Raw genomic sequence first — 24,106 nt, 5'->3', positions numbered from 1 at the left:
TACTTAAATTGTTACCATAACGTTCAATTAAGATGCGCGGTTTTACTTATATGCCTGACTTCAGGGGCGCCGCTAAGGGGGGGAAAGTTGGGACAATTCTAAGGGCCCACGCCCTTTAGGGGCCCCCAGAGATCTGAATGGGTGTGGTAGGGGGGCCCAACCTCATATTTTGTCATAGGGCCCAAAATTGCTAGCGGCGCCCCTGCCTGACTTAGATGCTAAATCATGCTTATTTTATAGCCATTGTATACTGTTACACAAAGTTTAAGATAAGATTTAATAGAAAGATCTGAACACAGTACATATAATTTCTGACATGCTGGACTGCAGTCACCTTGACAAAAATATAAGGTTAAATTACATCTTGTACATACAGCGAAATTGCTGGACCATATATCTGCTAATATGTATTCAAAGACAGTGAGGTGCCAGATGGTTCAAACCACAAGCAGCGTCCCCAGCTGGGCTGGAGGACAGGAGAAGCCAACTTACACTGCCCTGTAGGGAACAAATAGGGAGTTAAATGATAATTTAAGATAAACACAACTTTCAATTGCTGGCCATGAAATGCCTCAAAAATACAAGTGGACACTTCTGAAACACCACTAAACTATTCTAAAAGATTATGCAAGTATAACTAGTCAACTAAGTTTAATACATTCATAACATCAGAAAAAAATGAACGAATTGGCTGTATAATACTATATACCAACCCTCAATGATAAGTTAACCACATTAATGCTAATACTACAGCTACTTACAGCATTGTGCAAAAAAATTCTGAAAAATAACACGGGCGGATAAGCTGCATGACGTACGTACATACAATGAACAGTTTCATTTAGTCGCCTTTATTGTGTAGAAACAAAAGCGACAATACGTACATTCTGTATTTATCTCTATCTTGACACTGACTTCTAACAAATATACCACTACCTAGTTCATATTTATCCTTGACTAGCCCGCTATACTTACCTTTTAAAACGCATACAGTGAAGAGTGCAAATTTTTTTTGCAGAAACATAAACAGGTAAAGTTATGTTTAAATATTTAACAAAACATTGTAGTAAACAGCATGAACGGTCATACTCCGCAGCGTTTACTTGCATGTGTTTCACGTTCTCACGTTGGTGGCCCACGTGTCTGAAGTTCATTCCTATTGGTCAGATGTTTTTCATTTAAACACCCGCCTTTGATTCTATTGGTTGTTGTGTGTGACAATCAGGGCACCCGGAAAATGCGGTCCGTATTATTGCAACCATATAACCCCGTTATTCTATTAGAATTATACGTTACACTCTAATATAATAAAATGGTCTCGAGTTTCATAGGGCAGTTGGTTGACAATTAACTCGAAAAGTTACAATTTTAGTTCTTTAATACGCACGGATTTCTGTCGTGCTGTTTTTGCCTACTAAAATCGTTCTGCATAAAAAGGGACTGCACCCAATTTCGTTGTACTTGTACAGTGATAATAAAGATTCTGATTTCTGATCTGATATGATCTGATTTCTTCTTAAAAGTTCTTTAAAGAGCCAATAACACAAAAATAATGAATGCACAACTGCAGCTTCCTGTCAACTCGGTGTCTAATAAAAGGTAATTTGTTATCGAGTCAGCAGTCGGCAACTGTTCTACATCAGAATCAGAAGCAGCATCTTTAGTTGGTGCTTATTGCATGTGCGCATGATTAGATATTGTTGATCTAACTGCCTTCAAGCCCGTAAACCATGTATCTGTCTGTCTATGGGAAACCACACAGTTCTGTCTGTAAAGTCTGTCTGTAAATCCTTATGCCATTTAGTCTTTGCTATGCAGTATTACGGTAATGCGTAATACCGCGGTGTTTGGGGTAATTATGTGCCTTTGGAACACTGAAGTTTGTAAATCAATTCTAGTAAACCCTGAAAATAAAGTTTTGAACAGTGAAAATGAGCATAATAATGCCCTTTTAAGCAAGATGCCATTTTAAGCAACACTAAATTGCTGTCCATGGTGCTGAAAACCTGGCTTGGCAAATTTTACGTTAAATTCCTTTAACCAATTTAACTGTAACCAGGGGCGCCGCTAGCAATTTTGGGCCCTATGACAAAATATGAGGTTGGGCCCCCCTACCACACCCATTCAGATCTCTGGGGGCCCCTAAAGGGCGTGGCCATTAGAATTGTCCCAACTTTCCCCCCCTTAGCGGCGCCCCTGACTGTAACCCTCTTATTTTGCTGCCAATGATGCCCTTAGAAGTCTACAGAGGTGGGTATAGAAAGGATTACAATGGGTAATAGGTGATTTAGATGAACTTTAGACAATCAGTTCAACTTTGGACAATAACGCCTCCCAAAAGTTCCTCTCTTTCTCTCTTGCTAGTTATATCACTTTACCCCAGTCAAGGAGGAATCAAATGCAGAAGCACATTGTGGGAGATATAAGGTGCAAACACATTTAAAGCTCTTTTTGTGTGAACATTAATAACAGATTAATACATATTAAGCAGTTTGAAACTTTACATTCAAACCTACATCAGTCAGAAAAAGCAGGCGATGACCAGCCCAACCAGCAGCTCCATCTCTGATTGTACAGAATCCATTGTCAGGGTAACTTCTGAAGTCATGACTAAACTAATTTCCAGCTCTGCCTTCAGCTTCACCTGTTAGATTAAACTGATCATTGAGGAGGGAAATACAGGCGAGCCTCACAGTGAAGTCATAAAACATACTGAGGTTTAATGTTTTAATATTGACTGATGTAGCTTAATGTTGTTCATCCACTAGAGGGCAGCCACATGCTGGAGATTCCCTAATAAAGGGATCTGATGCTTCAGGAAGTCAAGTCATTTATTTGTGGAGCACATTTAAACAGGAGTTGATACAAAGTGATTTCCAGTCCAGAGAGAACTGATTAGCAAGTACTATATTAACAGTAAAATATATAAATAAAATTACATGAAAAACATGCATATAAGAAATAAAAAAATAATTAACAGATTAAAGAAGAGGTTAATTAAAATTAAATTGAATGTGTCATTAAAAACATAATAGTGGACTTGGCAAGAACCATAGGAGAACCTTGAAAGCAAGAGAGAAGGTGGGTCTTAAATTAAGATTTAAACTCTTCAATAGTGGTGCAAGACTTAATGTGGAGACTATTCCAAAGTCAGGGGGCAGCTACAGAGAAAGGCCGGTCACCTTTGGCTTAGATGTGAGTGATGAACTGAGAGGGGCTGTTGTGAGGGCGATCTAAGTGACCAGGGGGGGGGGGGGGGGGGGGAATAGCAGATCTGAAATGTACTGTGGGGCTAATCCACTGAGTGCTTTAAAAACAAATGGCAAAGCTGTAAGGAAAACAATGCAGAGGAGAGACCCTGGTATTCCGGTGAGGAATGGATACAGATAAAATAAAGAGGAGAGACCCTGGTATTCCAGTGAGGAATGGATACAGATAAAATAAAGAGGAGAGACCCTGGTATTCCACTGAGGAATGGATACAGATCAAATAAAGAGGAGAGACCCTGGTATTCCAGTGAGGAATGGATACAGATCAAATAAAACCAAAATACACAGAAGGTGAGAAAATGACACAGAAGGTGAGACTGGCCTCAGGCATCACGCTTATGAAGGAGGGATGTCTGCCTCTGAGCTGCACACTCAGCCCACTGAGCCACGCAGCGGTTTCACTAGGGCAACATCAGACAGGGAAAAGGCACAGAGTACAGGGCCAGACGGGCACCCACCCTGACAAGTAATATTACAGGGTCAAAGTCAAACTCTTGATGATTAACCTTGAAAACCTGGATATAACTGAGGACCAGGGACCCCATTGTGTAGGAAACATCATTGTGGTTACATCACTTCCTGTGTGATGTGTAAAGTGACCCTTCCCTCTTTACTGTGACTGCTGTATGTGAGCATAGAGAAGACTGAGAAACAGTGAAGTTACAGAGAATCAGGATGTGAGTGTCAGTCTCCACAGATCTGAGGTCAGTGCGACACACATATGGCTCCTCTGATGCTCCTCTTCATTCTCTGCTGGACCTCTAGGTGAGAATCACTTACTTTAGGATGGTTGTTTTTTCACTGTTTATAATGACTAACAGGGGGTGGCATGGTGGTGCAGTGGTTAGCACTGTTGCCTCACACCTCTGGGACCAGGGTTCGAGTCTCTGCCTGGGTCACGTGTCTGCGGAGTTTGCATGTTCTCCCCATGTCGTCGTGGGGTTTCCTCCATGTACTCCGGTTTCCCCCCACAGTCCAAAAACATGCTGAGGATAATTGGAGTTGCTAAATTGCCCGTAGGTGTGCATGTGTGAGTGACTGGTGTGTGAGTGTGCCCTGCAATGGGCTGGCCCCCCATCCTGGGTTGTTCCCTGTCTCGTGCCCATTGCTTCCGGGATAGGCTCCAGACCCCCCGCGACCCAGTAGGATAAGCTCTTTAGAAAATGGATGGATGGATGGATGGATGGATATATATATATATATATATATATACACACATCGCAGAGAACTGTTGGGCATCGGCTGGATTGCTTCGCCTTCCGTGTTCTGTTCAAAGACACGTGGTTCAGGTGAATTGGTGCCCCTGAAAGTGCCCATAGTGCCCATACTGTCTCACATGAAGGCGGCATTTTCTTTCCATGTAAAGGGCAGCCAATAACGACATTTTTCCTCTCTTGACGCCACTTCAGCGATGCCGGCCCCCGCTGCTGCTGCTCTTCACGGTGACCTCAAAAGTCCGTTCCTGTGCGGAGGCGTCTCATAGCTACTGACGAAATGCCGGCCTCAAAACCACACGACCTTCAGATCGTTCCCCCCCCCTCTGCTCTCTTTATTCTCAACTGGCTGTTTGGTAGCAGCATCTGTGCGTTGGGTAGAAGATGCTGGCATGTCTGTGTGATGGAGAGATAGAGTTGGAGGAGGAAACCACTGTTTCCGCAGTGAGACGAGGGTGATTTATTTTTTTTCTTTTATGGGGGGGGGGGGCAAGGCAGAGATGGTGGTACGTGGTAAGTAGGTAGGTTTATCTGTCTAATTATGTCTAATCATGGACAAAAAGACAGCCTCAGACACGATGTCATTATTGTGATAACTCAAAATGTATTTCACAGATCTTTGGGTGAGTTGTTAAGGTTAGCAGGTTGTGGGTAGAGTGGGGATGCAGTTCCAGTTTATTTACTGTAAGAGTAACTAGACATTGACTTGGATTTTGATGCCTTTCTTTCAGAAGCCCATGTCTTCTGTTGGCCTCAGGGGTTCCTCAAAGTCTCTCTGTGTCTTTAGTTTATGCTGATATTAGATATCTGACTCATACACCTGCCATCCCAGCACTGCTGAGTGTTGGTTTTGAATGTGGCCATGACTGTGTCTGTGTGCAGTTTGCAGGCTTCCTCTGTTCACATGGCATTTCTCCAGCTTCTAGTGCCCTGCAATGGACTGATGTGCGGTTGAAGGTTTACCTCACTTTACACTGTGTGCTTTTTTCATTAGCATCTAGATTAATATACTAATGATTAAACAGCTATGGTGAAACACAGGACTTTTTGAGGCAACAGTGATATGCAACTAATTTTTGTTTCTTATTAGCAATAACACAATTATAAATACACTTATACTCTAATTCAGGCATGTCCTTTATTTATGCTGAGGTTATTTTATTAATGGGTCTCTTAATTCAATGAGAGTGTATTTTATGCTCTCCTGATAAATAATGCTAGAATGGCATGTTGAAGTGCTAAACATTCAGCCTTGTGGTTTTGTCACTTCCTGTTTAAAGTGTCCACTCCCCCTTCACTCTGCCAGCTGTGTGTGAGAATAGAAACGACAGAGACAGTGAAGGTAGAGAGGATGAGGAAGTGAGTGTCAGGGTGTACTACTCACAGCAGGCGATCGGTACCGTCCCTGAGCATGTTTGACCCCCACAGTCCAGTTCATTTGAAAAATGTGAATTCAGTCATTTTTTTTCCCTGCAGGTGCTGACAGTGTGTCCACAGTGAGCTGGGTGTCTGTACTGAGTGGAGGATCTGTCACCATCCTATGTTTCTATGAGGACAAATGATGTGAAACACATGTGAAATACTGGTGCAGTGGGTATAGTGTGAGGTCATGTACTCCCATAGTACACACTGACTCTCCACAGGAGGGTAAAGTGTCAGTCAGAGATGATCCTGACCAGTGAGTCTTCACTGTGACCATCAACAATCTGACAGCTGGGGAGTCTAGTTTCTACGCATGTGGTATGGAGATCTTTGGAGATGTAGATGTTGGATGTCGGGTTTACCTGTCAGTCACTGACGGCAAGATAACTGTACAAACATATGATCACTGTTTTCAAGCATATATGTCTAACACAAAATAAATTCAAATATTCATTTTATGAGCTGCAATGACAACAGCTTATCTTACAGTATTTTAAATAATGAAGGAATATTTTTTTAAAAAGGGGATGTCAATGTTTTTTTTTACTTTAACAATTAAATGGGCAATCTTAAATTTTATTTATGGTAATGAGGATCCAAATATAGGGGAGGCATGGTGGTGCAGTGCTTAGCACTGTTCATTGGGTGCTCACACCTCTGGGACCTGGGTTCGAGTCTCTGCCTGTGCATGTGTGAGTGCATGGTGTGTGACAGTGACAGTAGCAGTGACAGCAGTCATCCATCTCACAGGGGTAACGAGGCAGGACATCTACATCGCCATGGAGCTGCCCAGCCACTGCTGGACCTCAGTGTCATGTCCCTGGAGGGCCGCCAGCCAGTGTACCAGCTGTCCCTGGGGGGGGGGGGGGGGTTCAGAATCTTAGAAAGACCAGGGACCCCATGACAACCTCACTTTGAACACAGATAAGACCAAGGAGATGATCCAAGGAAACAGAAGTGGCAGCACACTCTTATTCATATCTGTGAAACGGAAGTGGAGAGAGTGGAAATCTTCAAATTCCTTGGAACTTACATCAGTGAGGATCTGATGGCAAAAGCACGGGTGAAAAAGAAGAATTTCAGCAAATGCGAAATGGAGGTCCTGCTCAGTGAAGTAGAGGCCAGGAAAAATATACTGATGGAGTGGAACAGTGTGGTGGAGGCACAAGTTCAGAGAGTCGCACTGTGCCCGAGATTAAAAAGAAGTGGTCAGATAATATGGGGGGTCATTCGGAGTCTTTATTAAAGTGCACATTGTGCTTCAAGACATGCTTGCATTACACGAGCAGGCAGAATGAAGTGGCTCTTGGTGATTGTAAACATGCAACATCAACCTACTTTTCCTGAAGTTTAAAGAGTACATTCGGAATGAAGTCACGCATACTCTACATTAAGTTTCGCTTGCTGAAGATGGTCTTGCGGCAGGAAACCGGAAAAATGTCATCAGCGTGTGATGTAAGTTTAAAAAAAAAATGCTGCAATGGAGGAGGGAGCGAATGCACGGTGAAACTGGCAGTCGTGACTCCATTTCTTCCCTCTTTTTGTTGGGGGGAGGGACCTCTACGATCCAGGGGAGGGCCCGGGCCCAGGGGCGATGGCCCCGCCCACCCCACCTATAGCTCTGCCCCTGGGCCTGGGCCATCCCCTGGATCGTAGAGGGCCCTCCCCCCAACAAAAAGAGGACCCTCCCATATACTAAATACACATAAAGTTATACTGATATAATTTCTTTGAAGCTCTTGACAGCTAGAACATAATATTCAAATTTTAATTCTGACTTTTGACTTTCGTATATATTCTTATTATGGTAGCTGTATTTTTTTAAAGTAGATGTAATTTTTAATTTTTAGAAAAAAATCTGTAAAATCCCTACAACAAACTTAAAATATAATACATAGTAATGTTTTGAAGTCAAACTAAGCTGTTCCTTTTGTATTTAATGGTTTTCCGTTCGAGGAATTTGCAAAAAAACTGCAGTGCATGATGGGTAGGATCTAAAGGCTGCCTAATGTCTTCATTCATCTGAAATAAAGACTATCTTCACTGCATCACTGATGTTGAAATGTGGGACATCAGTAATGCAGTGATGTAATGTGGGAAATATGTGGTTGTATAAATAAATGCCTTAAAGTAGGTTAATGATTCTGTGCTGTCTAAGTTTCTAAATTTCTAGTCATAGCCAAACAAATCTCCTCCTGTCTGAAAAGGCGTAGAAAACGTAATTTAGCCACTAAAACTTTACAGTTTTTGTGAGGGACAGTCGAATTCTCTCGCAAAGTTTTTTTGTGATCCTGCACCTACACTTTAAAACTCGTTTCAGTGCCGCCACATACACGCGTGTATTCGCACGCACGCGGGAGGAGGGGGTGCCCGATCGGTGTTTTGCCCTGGGGCCTTGTGTGCAGTTGTTCCGCCACTGTTACTGTCACACTGTAATGTGACAGTGCTGCATGCCATGTAAATACAGCTCACATCACTGTAAGATGCTCCTCTCTGCTGATGATCCCTCCCCATCACTGGAGTATCTGTGTCTCCCTCACAGCTCTCATCCTGAGCAGCAGCTCCCCACATGTAGAGGAGCCTCTCTGTGTCGCTGCCCCCTACTGGATGAGGAATAACAGATAAGCATTAACATCAGTTTGGTTTCTGAGGTACCAACACCTTCCTTAGCATTTCAGGGAGTTTGGTGTGTTAATGTTACTGCTACAGGAACAGGAAATGAACCAGAGTGATAGATTAATGAGGGAAACCTCTTTAGTTCACTTTACATTTGGCTTAAAATTTGAAGCCAAAGTAGCTGCTTATATGATGTTGGAATTGTGGCTCTATGCAGCGTCAAAGGAAACATACGACACACATGAAGCATCACAGACTAAATGTATTACAGCTCATGTTAGAGCAGATTCTCCAAACTCACCTCTCTGTGCTTCAGGGCGACTGAGCTGTAGACCACATCGCTGGCTGGGGTTACAGCAGGATGGTGTGAAGAACATCTAGAGGACACCTGCTGAGAGTATTTAGCTGCTTACAGTGGAGGTACAAGACCAACCTTTGTACAGAAACCACAAATCCATAAACTCCCAAACCTCCCATCAGAGTCACTGTGAAATATCAGGGGTATCATGGTACTTCTTGGTACATTACAGCTAATTCTCATACACATGGATCTGACAGATCAGCTAAGGTGTAGATGTACCTGCCCAGTCAGTACATTATTCATATACGTGTCACTCTCATTGTGATATGTCTGAACCAAACCCTGATTTACATGAAACCATCTTACCTCTGGGCCTGACAGGACAATGGAGCTGTAGGTGACATCAGCACCAGGCTCCTCAGAGGCCTGAGAGAGGAACATTATGACCATGTATCTCTACAGAACCACCTGTCCATTCTTTAACTGACAGCAGTGGAACATCATTGTTGGTGAATTTTGTGATGATCAGTTAATGTATATCCATTAATGTTAGTACATTTACAGATATTATCCAATTTGAGTTCTTTTTTCAATTTTCAAAACATTTTAACAATAATGTAACAAATGGATTACGAAAATGTACTACATTAAATACAGTTGCTTCACATACTTATTATGATTACATTTGTACATTTCGATACACAGGCTGCTCTCAGTAGTGTCATTGTATGTATTTTATTCCTGCGTTTACCTGATCTGGGGGGGCTCCCTCTATGATGCCAGTTCTGTCTACAGCTGCATATTCATGGTCTGGGTTCACCTAGAAAAAAGTCACATGTCAGTTTTCAAAACAATCACTCCTGGAATCCATTTTACATTTCTTTCTATAAATAATAAACTAAAACTAATAAACTTTTTATTAACTACTTGGCTTATTACACATTCTCAATTCTGCTTTTATCTTCTTAAAATGGACAAAAGCCTACAGAATTTTCTAGAGTTTCTTCTCATACTTAATATGAACTTACTGTCAATTCTGTGCTTCCTGGATCTTGGCTCCTGACCATTTTTTTCTCTGCAACAAAAGAAAAATTCTTCTACTCACACCAGTGTCTCTGCTCTTAACTGATACAGTTAATTTCCTATGTGACAAACACAGCGTTCCCTCTTAATTAGAAATGTGTTAATTAGCATGTGCGATAGAGGGAAACAGCTTTGTGTGTCATTTTTTTTCTGTTTAGTAGTAATAGTAGTAGAGCTTTATTATCTCAGCCATATACATTAAAGTACACAGTACGTGAGACAAGATAACATCCTCCAGGGAGCCAAGGTGCAACGTATAACACAACAGGACAGCAGTACACTCAGACAGATGGACAGTGAGGATCATTGGCATTGCTGGGGACGGGGGTAAATAATATCTGTACATATATCTAAAAAATATATCTAAAAATACTTTCAGGACAGGGAGCACATCAGGGAGGCTGTGACAATACAATATACACTCACCAGCCACTTTATTAGGCACACCTGTCCAACTGCTCGTTGACGCAAATTACTGATCAGCCAATCACATGGTGGCAACTCAATGCATTTAGGCATGTTGACATGGTCAAGACGAACCGCTGCAGTTCAAACCGAGCTTCAGAATGGGGAAGAAAGGTGATTTAAGTGACGTTGAATGTGGCATGGTTGTTGGTGCCAGACGGGCTGGTCTGAGTATTGCAGGAACTGCTGATCTTCTGGGATTGTCACGCACAACCATCTCTAGGGTTTACAGAGAATGGTCCGAAAAAGGGAAAACATCCAGTGAGCGGCAGTTCTGTGGGCGAAAATGCCTTGTTGATGCCAGAGGTCAGAGGAGAATGGCCAGAGTGGTTCGAGCTGATAGAAAAGCAACAGTAACTCAAATAACCACTCGTTACAACCAAGGTATGCAGAAGAGCATCTCCGAACGCACAACACGTCGAACCTTGAGGAAGATGGGCTACAGCAGCAGAAGACCACACCGGGTGCCACTCCTGTCAGCAAAGAACAGGAAACTGAGCCTACAATTCGCACAGGCTCACCGAAATTGGACAATAGAAGATTGGAAAAATGTTGCCTGGTCTGATGAGTCTCGATTTCTGCTGCGACATTCGGATGGTAGAATTTGGCGTCAACAACATGAAAGCATGGATCCATCCTGCCTTGTATCAATGGTTCAGGCTGGTGGTGGTGGTGTAATGGTGGGGGGGACATTTTCTTGGCACACCTTGGGCCCCTTAGTACTAATTGATCACCGTTGCAATGCCACAGCCTACCTGAGTATTGTTGCTGACCATGTCCATCCCTTTATGATCACAGTGTACCCATCTTCTGATTGCTACTTCCAGCAGAATAATGCACCATTTCATAAAGCTCAAATCATCTCAGACTGGTTTCTTGAACATGACAATAAGTTCACTGTACTTAAATGGCCTCCACAGTCCCCAGATCTCAATCCAATAGAGTACCTTTGGGATGTGGTGGAACGGGAGATTCGTATCATGGATGTGCAGCCGACAAATCTGCAGCAACTGCGTGATGCTATCATGTCAATATGGACCAATATCTCTGAGGAATGTTTCCAGTACCTTGTTGAATCTATGCCACGAAGGATTAAGGCAGTTCAAAAGGCAAAAGGGGGTCCAACCCAGTACTAGCAAGGTGTACCTAATAAAGTGGCCGGTGAGTGTACATCATACAACAATAAACTATGGACTATGAGAAACAGTGCAAATATGCTGACAGTACAGTTAGTGTAGACATGTGTACTGCAATTACATTGTGCAAATATGAGCAGTTCTGCAAGTATGCAATGAGAATAAAGTCCAGTGTAGGTGGGGGCAACATGGTGTTCAGGAGCCGAACTGCTTGGGGGAAAAGCTACTGCACAGTCTAACAGAGCTGCTCCTGATGTTGCAGAATCTTCTTCCAGATGGAAGGGGGTGAACAGTCCGTGGGAGGGATGGTGGGGGTCGGCCACGATGCTGGTGCTGATGCAGATGCAGCGATGGAGTGTAAATGTCCTGCAGGCTGGGTAGAGAGCTACCAATGATTGTCTCAGCTGTCCGCTGTCACAGTCCGCTGGAGGGATTTACAGTCTGAGGCATGGCAGTTTCCATACCAGACTGTAATACAGCTGCTCAGAATGCTCTTGATGGTGCCTCTGTAAAGGTGGTGAGGATAGGTTTTGGGAGGTGCGCTTTCAACGCAGAAAGTGGAGGCTCTTTTTTTCAGGGAACTGGTGTTCATGGTCCAGGAGAGGTCCTCTGTGATGTGAACACCCAGGAACTTGGTGCTCTTCAGTCTCTCCACTGTGGCGCCGTTGATGCAGAGCAGGGAGTGGCCAGTCTTGGTCCTTCTGAAGTCAACAATCAGCTCTTTTGTCTTACCAACATTAAGAGACAGATTATTGTCCTTGTACCAGACTGTAGGCGTCGCACCTCCACTCTGCACGACATGTCATCATTGCCCCTGATGTGACCCACTACTGTGGTGTCGTCTGGAAACTTGATAGTATGATTCATGCTGGAACTGGAGGTGCACTCATGCGTCAGCAGCGTGTTGAGCAGCGGACTCAGCACACATCCCTGGGGGGGCACCTGGGCTTTGCGTGGTGGTGTTTGGAGCTGGTGTTGCCAATCTGGACTGTCTTGGGCTTCTCAGTGAGGACGCCCAGAATCCAATTGCAGGTGGAGGTGTTCAGTCCGAGCAGGTCCAACTTACCGATCAGCTGCTGAGGGATGATGGTCTTGAATGCTGAACTGAAGTCAATGAGCAGTATTCTCATGTGGGCATTACAGTGTTCTAGGTGGAACAGGGCCAGTGAATGAGATGATGCTGTCTGAAGACTGGTTTCTGCAGTATGCGAACTGCAGTGGGTCCAGTGTGTGTGGGAGGGGGGGGAGCTGGTTCTTAATGACTAGCCGCTCAAAGGACTTCATGACGATTGGTGTAAGTGCTACTGAGCGGCAGTCGTTGAGCTCTGAAACTGTAGCCTTCTTCGGAACAGGTCTGATGGTGGCAGCCTTGAAGCACTGTGGGACGACAGCCTGGCTCTGAGCACTTGACCAGGTATGTTATTAGGTCCAGCCACTTTGTGTGGGTTGACCCTGGCAAGAGTCTTTCTCACACTGGCTGCAGACAGGGACAACACCTGATCGTCTGGTGGAGGGGGTGGTCTTCCACGTTGGTTTGATGTTCTGGGCCTCAAACTTGGCGCAGAAGGTTTTGAGTGTGTCTGGTAGAGAGGCGTCGGTGTCACACACGTGCGGCAGGCTGTAGTCCATGATGGCTTGGATGCGCTGCACATCTCTCAAACAGGAGAAGTGGATATTAATTTCACGCGCATATTCACACCTTGCCAACTTGATGCCCCGGGACAGGTTGGTTCTTCCTGCTCTGAGCGCCACGTCATCATTTGCTCTGAAAGTAGCATCCTGTGTTATCAGCAGTTTATGAACTTCTGCTGAAAACCATGGCTTCTGGTTGGCACGTACTGTGACAGTTTTGGTGATTGTGACATCCTTGATGCATAACCAATCGTTTGTCCAGTGGTTGCTGCTTCTCTGAAGATGCTCCAGTCTGTGCAGGGCTTCATTAGCTCCCTCAGGCCATGTTTTGACCAGCTTTGTTACTGCTCTCTTCAGCAGTGGACTGTATGCTGGAGTGAGCATTACTATAGTGTGATTAGAGTGTCCTAGGTGGGGGTGGGAGTTTGCCTTGTATGCAGATCTGATGTTTGTTTAGACCAAGTCCAATATGTTAAGACCTCTGGTTGGAAACTCGACATGTTGGTGTGGTTTAGGCAGTACAGTCTTTAGGGGAATCCTAAGACTGCAGTACACTGATGGCCTGAGCTTGTGGGGGAATGTATACTGCCACAATAACAATGACACTGAACTCATGCAGCAAATAATAAGGTCTGCACTTCACCGTCACAAATTCCACCAGCGATGAACAGTGTTTGGAGATCATACCTGCGTTTCCACACCATTCTGTATTGATGTAAACACACAGGCCACTGCCACGAGTCTTTCCAGGGTTGCCAGCGTCTCTGTCTGCGTGGATAGCGTCCAGCACCATTAACTGAATGGAGATGTTTTCATTCAGCCAGGTTCCCGTAAAGATGTCACGATATGCAGTTCTTTGCAGTCAGATGTGGTGAAGTTCATTTTCTAGCGAGCGGACATTCATCGGTATGATGGATGCAATGGCTGGTCTAGATAGATTAGCCTTTAGTTTTGCCTGGACGCCTCCCCGCTCACCGCACTTCCAGGATTGCTCGTACTGGTTATGCCGTCTCTCTGCTGGGATGAGTGCTTCATACACAATGAAAGGTAGTTTCAGCGACTGGACTTGTGGTTAGCAACTGCATCTCCCAGCATTCCTTGGCAGCTATTGATCTAGATAGTTCATGTTAATGTTAATTAAGGTGTTTATAAGTTATAAAAATATAAATATCAACTCAGTGACAAAAAAAAGTCAAGCACCCAGACAGAGTGGTGGAAATCTGCATGTGGTGAAAAGTCATGTGACTGTATTGCAATGATTATAATGTCAGATCAAACGGACAACAGAGTTGGCAGTATGGGCACACTGCTGGTCCCAGGTCAGTAGGGTGTGCCCTCCGCCCCTCCAAGGCCTGGATACATGCAGTGATACGGTGTGGAAGGGAGTCGTACAGCCCTTGTATTCTGCAGCAAGTCTGCCCACAGCTGTTGTATTTGGCCCTCGAGATCCTGCAGATTGGCACTGAGTCTGAGTTGACATCCAAGCTGATCCCACACATGTTCAAATGAGGAAAGATGGGGGACCTACAGTGGCTGGCTACTAAACATGACACATACAGTCCATAGACACACGTGCTGTGTGTGGATGGGCGTTGTCTTGTTGAATGACTGTACCAGGGTGCTCTCTCAGGCGGGGTAAGACATGCGGACGCAGGGTCTCACTGACATAGTACTGGGTGCTTTGAGTGGCTGATCAGGGTCCCCTGAATCACTACCAGAGATGACCTGAAGTCATACCCTATGGCTCCCCACACCATTATGTCATACCCTATGGCTCCCCACACCATTATGTCGTATCCAATGGCTCCCCACACCATGATGTCATACCCTATGGCTCCCCACACCATGATGTCATACCCTATGGCTCTCCACACCATGATGTCATACCCTATGGCTCTCCACACCATGATGTCATACCCTATGGCTCCCCACACCATGATGCCAGGAGTAATGTACAGTAGGTGTCTCTCGTCTCTCTTGCCATATGTGCACACGATGGTCATCCTTGGTAATGCAGAACCGAGATTCATCACTGAACACGGTACGACGCCACTCGTCATCAGTCCCTGCCTCCCGATTATGGCACCACTCCAAATGCAGCCGTCTCTGCGCTGGTGTTAATGGGAGCCTATGCATGGGACGGTGAACCCGGTGCAGGATGACACGGGGTGTTCTAGTGAGTCTAATACCTGTGTCCAGATGACAGGCGCAGATGCCTTGGGGTTCTGTAATGCTTGGTACACAATACAACGATTCTCCCTTGTTGTGGTCTGTCTTGGAGGACTGGAACCTTCATGACGTGTGTGGTTGCCCTCATGTGTCCATTGGTTCCAACATCGGGCGACTGTGACATCTGCATGCCCCACATGCCGGGCAATAGCACGATATGACATTGGTGACTAGACTTGCCAGCTCCTTGCACATTGAATCATTTACATACCCATCACTGGTCTGCACATGTACCAAATTACATCCAAATCAGACCATTACCTCTGGGTGCTTGATTTCTTTGTCACTGAGTGTAATATTGGTATTTTGTTAATGTTGTGGCACCATGGCATCATCCCCTCTGACAAGCTGCAGTATCAGACGATGTTTACAAACCAAGTTAAGTACTTAACCTCACTGAGGCTGCGGGCTAAATTGACAACCTTAACAAATCTGTTCCCAAAGTAATTAAATAGTTCGAATCTGCCTGTGTGTGTCGCTGTTTGCTTTTATCAAAGTGAAATAAAGAGCAAACGCTGTCTGAACCATATCACAGTGTCTCCATCCTGTGGTTTGTAACGCCCGGTCTCCACAGCACTGTCCCCCCCCCCCCCCCCCCCCCCTTACGTAACGTAGTTCCTTCCAAAATCAGTATTGCGTTCATGCCTGGATTTCCTGTTTGCTCCATTGCAGTTTTTAGTTCTGTTTTTAGTCTGTGTTCCCAAAGTGGCTGTGACCATGTTTTGTGTTTTAATGTTACTGTATAATCTGTGTGTCTGAATGCTGCTGTCTGTGTCTCTGTCCAGCCGTCTTTGGAAAAGGATAAAAGCATGAAGTTTTAGCTGCTGCTTACAGGAGTGCAGAGGGACATGCATCACTGCTCAGACAGTCAGGTCACTTACACACCGTCTGCATCAGCAGATACTCACTGTGTTTGTCCCACACTTTCCATGTGATGATGATGATGATCAACAGCAGCACCAATGAGCCCAGCCCTACATACAGAAACAAGCTGGACCAAAGAGCTGAATAAGAGGGTGGATTTGAACAGTGAAGTCTTACACGATTTATACCAGCATGGTACAGCCACATCTGTACTATTACACAGGCTACAAGTGAGGAACAGGAGACGTTAACCAAGAGCATGAGAATAGCTGGAGAATTTAAACTGCCAATTTCAGTACTATTATTAGCAGTGATGCACATACCTGGTGCACAAGCATGCATTCACTGTATAAAGCAATATGCGCTGCAACTTCTTGTCAAATTGAAGCAAATGCACATTTATTTAATGTGTATTTGTGCTGTTATGGCAAAAATCACCATGCATGTGAACCTTTATACAGCTAATAAGTGCTTGAACACCAGTTATGTGCATCCCTGTCTATTAGATTACATGTTATACTGTTTTGTAAAATCCATCCATCCATCCATCCATCCATCCATCATCCATCCATCCATCCATCCATCTTCCAAACAGGCCTGCAGTCTATCCCCAGCAGCACAGAGCACAAGGCAGAGGCTCATCCTGGATGGGATGCTGTCTCAGGTATATAATAATAAAAAAAAATAAAATAGACACAATATTCTTATTTTCATAAAACTAACATGCGTTTCCCATTACTGTATGATCAGTCAGATGCTGTAGCATGATGAGCTGAATACTAACCTCTGCCACTTATCATTCGCTCCTGTGGGGGTCGATCTAGGAGCAGGCAGCTTGATGGTCTCTGAGACAGAAACAAAAACTGGAGTGAGGACTGTGGTTTCTGATTAGAGGGAAAAGGAAAAGCTCTGTTCTGTCAGGCAGGAAAGACTCAAAAGGAAAAGCTCATGTATAAAATGGGCACAAGTAATATAGTAATAACTCAGTAAGTACTGAATATTGTGGCTATTTGTGATGAAAGATACATAACGATTAAGTAATTCATTAAGCCCTGGGTCACAGTGGACGTCCACAGCAGGCTAAAAGCAGGGGGCGTGGCCTTCAGGTCTGGCGACCCTGTGGGCCTAAGGGCAGCTAGAGCCGCTCTGTCACGGATCATCAGAGCCGCAAGGAGGACTTATGGACAAAAATATCCATGGGCGAATGTGGCATTTTCCCCCTCACAGATTACAACACCCCCTCACATACCATGGATTGTGACACCTCCCTCCCAGACAGGCTTAACTACCTCTTTGCCTGGTTTGATGTGACGCACAACAAAGCTGAGAAGGGCCCCCCCTCCCACCAATGAACAGACGCCCCACCCATCCACAGTGGAAGTGAGGAACACTCTGTGTAAAGTGAACCCACATAAGACTGCTGGTCCTGACAATATCCCAGGTCGGGTTCTTAGGGACTGTGCCCATGAGCTAACAGATGGCATGACAGACGTCTTTAACACCTCACTCAGACAAGCATGTATCCCCAACTGCCTATAAACTGCCACAGTCATACGGTGCCTAAGAAGCTCCAGTGCTTAATGATTATCCACCCATAGCTCTCACTCCATCATAATGAAGTGCATTGAGCTGCTGGTCATGTGACACATCAAAGCAAACCTCCCTGTCTCCCTTCATCCACACCAGTTTGCATACCGTCCAACCAGCCTGCAGAGGGCGCCATAACCCCAGCCCTTCATACCACACTGATACACCTGGAGAATAAGGACTGCTATGTAAGGTGACCATCACCATGGTAATTCCACAACTATTAACCCAAACTCTGCTCCATCTTGGGCTGAAAATGTAACTTTGCAACCAGACCCTGTACTTTCTGAGAGAGACCACAGTCTGTCAGGACAGGAAACATCACTTCTGCCCCCGTCAGTCTGAGCACAGGAACTCCCCCAGGCCACTGCCTCTGCCCCCTACTATTCACACTGCTGACATCCGCCTGCTCCGCCAAGACCACCTCTAACCACATCATAAAGTATGCAGACGACAGCATCATGACGGGCCTCATGGGGGGGGGGGGGGGGACGAGTCTGCGTACAGACAGGGGGGAGAGAGCTGCTGGAGTGGTGCAAGGCCCACAGTCTGCTGCTAAACATCGACAGGACCGAGGAAGTGACTGTGGGCTTCAGGAGGAACTGGGGGCAGCGTAACCCCCTACAGGAAATTTACTTCTGACTTCAGGCCTCTTTATGTTTCAGCTGTCAGATTGTCAGTCTTTAAATGTCTTTCATATTAATAGTCTATTCATCACATTACTGCACTATGACCAACAAGGTGATAATTTCATACTGCAGGAGATGATAAAGATATTTTTACGTTACTTTATTCACCCTGGTGCTTGTTGGTAATACCCTGTTAACTCCCCCGCCCCCCACAGATTTTCCCACAAAAAGCAGAGACCCCGTGGGTGAATCTGTTGGGGTCATTTAGCATGAATCTGTTTATACTGAAGCACAAATGATTCACAGACAGATTTTAATTGGTTACTTACGATCAGTGCTGGTTGTGGTTGTAATTGTCTGATTGACAGTAATATGAACTGGGATCTGCCAGATATCAGCAGTACACCAGTACCAGCCTGTGTCCTTCCTCTCCAGTCCCTTCATTGTCACATTGAAGACTTTATTATCTCTGTCATCCCTGATCAGGACAGGCCTCCCATCCAAACTCACAGATCTCTCTGATACACAGGAGCCTCCAGCCTTACACCACAGCTTCTGACCATAATTGTATTTATAGCGACACTGAACACTGACACTGTCTCCTTCCACACCCGTCACCTCCTGTTTGTCCACTGACAGCCCTGGGGAACCTAAACACACGGAATAGGAAGAAACACTGTGATATTTACACAGTTCAGAATAAAATATACTTTGCATAAACCATGAACCAGTTACACGTTTATATTAATGTTACCATACTTTTTATAAACATCTAAAACTAAACAAGAGGACAGAGAGCTGGGGGCCAGATATCGAAACCACAAGCCTGGAGGTATGAGGCCCCCACGCTGCCCCCAGTCTCTACCAGCTAGAGGTTAATTAGCTGCTGTGGAGTGAAAGACAACTTATTTAAAATGATGTTACTTTTCAATGATCTCAATCATGCTATTGAACAAAAGTAAAATTCAGAATCTATTCTATAAATCTTTAAAATGTTAAAATATTTTTTTTCTTTCTGTCTTTGTGTCCTTCCTTTCTGACTGACTGACATCTTACATACTGTGCATCTCATTGGCTGCAGGCTGCAGTACAGACATCTTACCCTCAGTGACTGACAGGTCAAGTGATGCTCCAGCATCTGAACCTCCATTGATCTTCACACCACACCAGTACTTATCAGTGTCGCTAGTTGTCAGATTGTTCATGGTCACAGTGAAGACTTGCTGGTCAGGATTATCTCTGACTGACATTTTACCCTCCTGTGGAGAGTCAGTGTCTACTATGGGAGTACATGAAAACCTATAATTCCCACTGCACCAGTATTTCACATGAGATTTATATCTGTCACCATAGAAACATGGGATGGTGACAGATCCTCCTCTCTGTACAGTCACCGTGTTCAGTGTGGACACACCTGCAGGGACAGTATGAAAATTACCCAGCTGATTAACTCTCACTCCCTCTTACACCATTTATACACATATTAATGCAGAATCAGTACCAGCCCACTGCAGCTTACAGTACTAAACTTTGCAGAAATATTCAAACTTATTTTGACTACATGTTGGTCATACTAAGCACTACAGTTTTGGGAAAACAGTTTATTAAAATTTTAACCAGTGAAGTAGCTTAACAATAAACATAAAAATAGCCCCTTTTATGGCTCAGATGTATGTAAACTTCTACATATTTGTGACAGGCATCTTACCATCAGTGACTGACAGTTCAACCCAATTTCCAGATTCTGAACGTTCATTGATCTTCACACCACATGAGTAATAACCAGAGTCCCCAGCTGTCAGACTGTTGATGGTCACAGTGAAGACTCGCTGGTCAGGATAATCTCTGATTGACACTTTACCCTCCTGTGGAGAGTCAGTGCTTACTATGGGAGTACATGAAGACCAGCTCAAACCTTTACACCAGTATTTCACATGAGTTTTATATCTGTCAGCATAGAAACATGACAGGGTGGCAGATCCTCCTCTCCATGCAGACACATCGCTTGCTTTGGTCACACTGTCAGCACCTGCAGGGAAAATAAACAGCTGAATAAAGATCCACATCGCAGCATCTCTAAGTAATAATGCTTGGTTTGTATAATACTTGAATAAGGGTCATGTGTGTTTAGCAGAAGCATGGGGATGCTGTAAAAGACACAGACTGTCATTTTGGCATAAGAACAAAGGAAAGACACAGGAAAACAAAACAGGTGTTGGGTTTTGTGAAGAGCTATGGTGGGATGTGGGATCAGGGATCTGAGCCTGGCAGTGTGTTCTAGGGTCTGAGAGGAAAACCAGGACCTTAAATCCCTAGTAAAAGGCCTGGATGAGGTGAATGAATGGGCTTGTCACTGTGTGGGATGGCCACACCCCTTCAATACTATGGCCTTACTTGTAAACATATCCAGTCCTGTGATACAGACCCTCTCATATTCCCTCTATACATGCTTCCTTTGGGCTCCATTTGTGAACGTTATTATGTAAAATATCATTGCTATGCTGGTGATACGCAGCTCTATCTGCAATTAAAACCTGGTGACTGCTGCTCTCTGATGGCCCTTTCTAACTGTCTGGAGGATATTAAGAACAGGATAGCAATGACTTTCCTCCAGATTAATGAAAACAAGACAGAGGTAATGAGTTTTGGTCACTCAGGGTCTGTTCATGATCTCCGAGAACAATTAGGGCCTCATTCAGAAAACTTCCGGTCACATACTAAAAATCTTGGTGTCATCTTTGATTCATCACTGAGTTTGATAAACAAATAAATGCTGTTGTGAAGGGGTGTTTCTGTCAGTTCAATAGCCAGGCATAAACCACACCTTTCAGCCAAAGACCTGGAGAGAGTTACTCCTGCTTTTATCTTATCCCCACTGGACTGCAATTCTGGAAAATCTTGTTTAAAAACTTACTTTAACTTTCTGGCCTTTGGTTCTGTTTTATCTGAAAACATCCATCCATTTTCCAAACTGCTTATCCTACTGGGTCGTGGGGGGGTCCGGAGCCTATCCCGGAAGCAATGGGCACAAGGCAGGGAACAACCAATGATGGGGGGCCAGCCCATTGCAAGGCACACTCACACACCATTCATTCACGCATACACACCTACAGGCAATTTAGCAACTCCAATCAGCCTCAGCAAGTTTTTGGACTGTGGGGGGAAACCGGAGTACCCGGAAGAAACCCCACAACGACATGGGGAGAACATGCAAACTCCACACACATGTGACCCAGGCGGAGACTCGAACCCTGGTCCCAGAGGTGTGAGGCAACAGTGCTAACCACTGCATCACCTTGCCGCCCCCCCTGAAAATATCTAAATTAATTTTATTTTTTGTGCAACACTGTCCAATGCTTCTTTTTTTATTGCGTATTTTTATTGTACAGGTCATTTGTATAGCATACATTGCTTTTAAATGTGCTATTTAAATAGAAATTACATGACATGAATTCCATCCATTTTCCAAACCGCTTATCCTACTGAATCGCAGGGGGTCCGGAGCCTATCCTGGAAGCAATGGGCACGAGGCATGGAACAACCCAGTATAGGATGCCAGTCTGTCACAGGGCAAACACTCACACAGAGTCACTATGGGCACTTTTAGAGGCACCAATTCACCTGAATCACTTGTCTTTGGACTGTGGGAGGAAACCAGAGAACTGAGAGGAAACCAGCGTAGATACAGGGAGACCATGCAAAATGCCAACCGAGAGCTGGGCTGGATATCGAAACCACAAGCCTGGGGGTGTGAGGCCCCCACGCTGCCCCCATTCTCTACCAGCTAGAGGTTAACTAGTTCTGCAACACTGGATGTGCACAGATGACCCTGAGACAGCCAGCCTGTAAAAACACACAAATGTGTGCAGTGTAGCTCAGCTTGCCTCATTACAGATATCCTCGCCTGATACCCCCCAAACCAGACCCATGATCTGGCCACGCCCCTAGAAGAATAGCCATCGTATTGTGTTGAATCACACTGCATCACAATTGGGCTGAATCACATCGTATCACATTAGTAGTTTCTTCATATGTATCTTAATGAGTCAGATGGTTACCAGTGCATTGAGATGTGCATCACATCAGCCTCAGTGATGGAGAGGCACACCCCTAATGTATAAGCTTAGGGTATAGCTTGTACAATGCAGTGAGGAAGCCTCTGGCGGGACAGTGATTTGCCCCTCTGGGGTGTAGCCCAGGACACGACCAGCTGATGGTACCTCCTGAAGCCTGCTGTCCTGTGTACATACACAGGCAGGGTCTGAACTGGATACAATGTGCTCAGCTTCTGCTCCTCAGCAGAGGAAAGAGGAGGCGGGTAGAAAGCTGTCAGCTCCAGGGAGGAGCATCTGCAGGCCGAGTTGCAGCCTCAGGCAAGAAAGCAGGATGAGGACACAGACACACATTAGTGAGTCCTGACTAAACTGTACCCGAGAAGGAGGGACAGACAGTGCCTGTAAATCACTCACTCACTGCTGTGGTCAGAGCTAGAAGCAGCACTGCATGGAGAGAGAGATTTTAACTCCATCCAAAGGCACGAAAGGGTGATGAGAACCAATAGACAGATCCCATAACAGAACTGATGCCGTTGATACTGAGTGCTGTCATCAGGCATTGTTCACTAGGGGGCGCTGTCCAGCCGGCTTCTAATCAACGTCTGCATGATAGGGTGATATTGTAGGCAAGTAGACCTCAACTGTATAAAAGGCTGAGAGAGCTGTCAGGGTTCTTTATAAAATGAGAGGCGCACTGTGAAAGTGCCTGGTGACACTTTAGAAAAGGAGCCTCATTCTCCTGAACTGAAGGAGAACCTACAGTGACCCCTGGAAGAAAGGGAGCCTCAGAAGGCAGAACAGGGGGGGGCTGAAGCTTACCCCAGGTTCCTCTTTTGGGGGGGCATTGGGAAGCCTGCTTCCTTTTCCCTGAACAGCAACAGTAACTTTCGTATCATAGGACTAATGACGTATATTTACTAGACCTACTATCACATGACTGCAAGTGCAACGATTTGTCCGCCATATTGGAGAAGTCAAAGCAATGTCTTCACACTCTGCAGCTATTGGCATGGATCCTCTGCATGTGTCATTGTATTCAGTTTGCACTGACAGATGCATGATATTCCCCTGCAAACATACACTTTGCAATCTTCAGAAAAGCGCCGGGCGTTACACCAGTTCATCCTGCATACTGGTTTTAAGGATGGAATAGCTTCCTGTACCTCCATACTGTAGCGTAGCTGAAACAACAGCTGTAATGCTTCAATAGGCAGCAAATTATATGATATAGTTCGCTGCTAGAAGCACTATGTGCAGAGTGCATTGGAAGGGGACCCCTGTTACCTATGCGTACCCATAATGCTAACAGTTATAATGATAATAATACATTTATTTTATATAACGCTGTAAGGCCACAGGCCCTGCAGACCCCGTCAGTCTGAGCTCTGGCAATCCGCAATGTTCCACCCAGTGTCCTAAGGCAAAGGTCCACCGATCACTACATGAAAAGGGACACCTCACCCCCACTGGGCGGCCAGAACTCTGCAGCCAAATTCCAGTGACAAGGCCGGACTGCCTCAAGACACAGATGCATTCTACACTCGCAAACTCACACGGACACAGGAGGTATTACCCAAGACTAACATTAGGGACACATACACCCA

At 44.9% G+C, this 24,106-nt stretch overlaps 1 protein-coding gene across 13 annotated transcripts in view; it reads right to left on the bottom strand.

Annotated features, from left to right (window-relative positions):
- Window positions 1–6,881: 6,881 nt before the first annotated feature.
- Window positions 6,882–24,106, bottom strand: part of LOC125740088 (CMRF35-like molecule 1) — a 152,238-nt gene continuing 135,013 nt past the window's right edge. For 3 of the 13 annotated variants that reach the window (XM_049010816.1, XM_049010812.1, XM_049010809.1), the window contains exons 6-11: window positions 16,276–16,358; window positions 9,851–9,897; window positions 9,574–9,642; window positions 9,189–9,248; window positions 8,823–8,912; window positions 6,894–8,508 (exon numbers count right to left, since the gene is read on the bottom strand). In XM_049010816.1, coding sequence (XP_048866773.1) covers window positions 8,506–8,508; window positions 8,823–8,912; window positions 9,189–9,248; window positions 9,574–9,642; window positions 9,851–9,897; window positions 16,276–16,358 — 352 coding nt within the window. In that variant the 3' untranslated portion in view covers window positions 6,894–8,505. Of the gene's footprint in view, window positions 8,509–8,822; window positions 8,913–9,188; window positions 9,249–9,573; window positions 9,643–9,850; window positions 9,898–16,275; window positions 16,372–17,015; window positions 17,077–18,776; window positions 19,098–19,549; window positions 19,862–20,155; window positions 20,477–24,106 lie in introns of those variants that run through there. The other 10 variants (XM_049010823.1, XM_049010824.1, XM_049010817.1 and 7 more) reach the window with 9 other exon arrangements.

The sequence above is a fragment of the Brienomyrus brachyistius genome, chromosome 4 (assembly GCF_023856365.1).
Source record: "Brienomyrus brachyistius isolate T26 chromosome 4, BBRACH_0.4, whole genome shotgun sequence".
Taxonomy (NCBI): domain Eukaryota; kingdom Metazoa; phylum Chordata; class Actinopteri; order Osteoglossiformes; family Mormyridae; genus Brienomyrus; species Brienomyrus brachyistius.
Note: the sequence above shows the minus strand (reverse complement) of the source record. Positions and strands in the feature narration are given on the sequence as shown.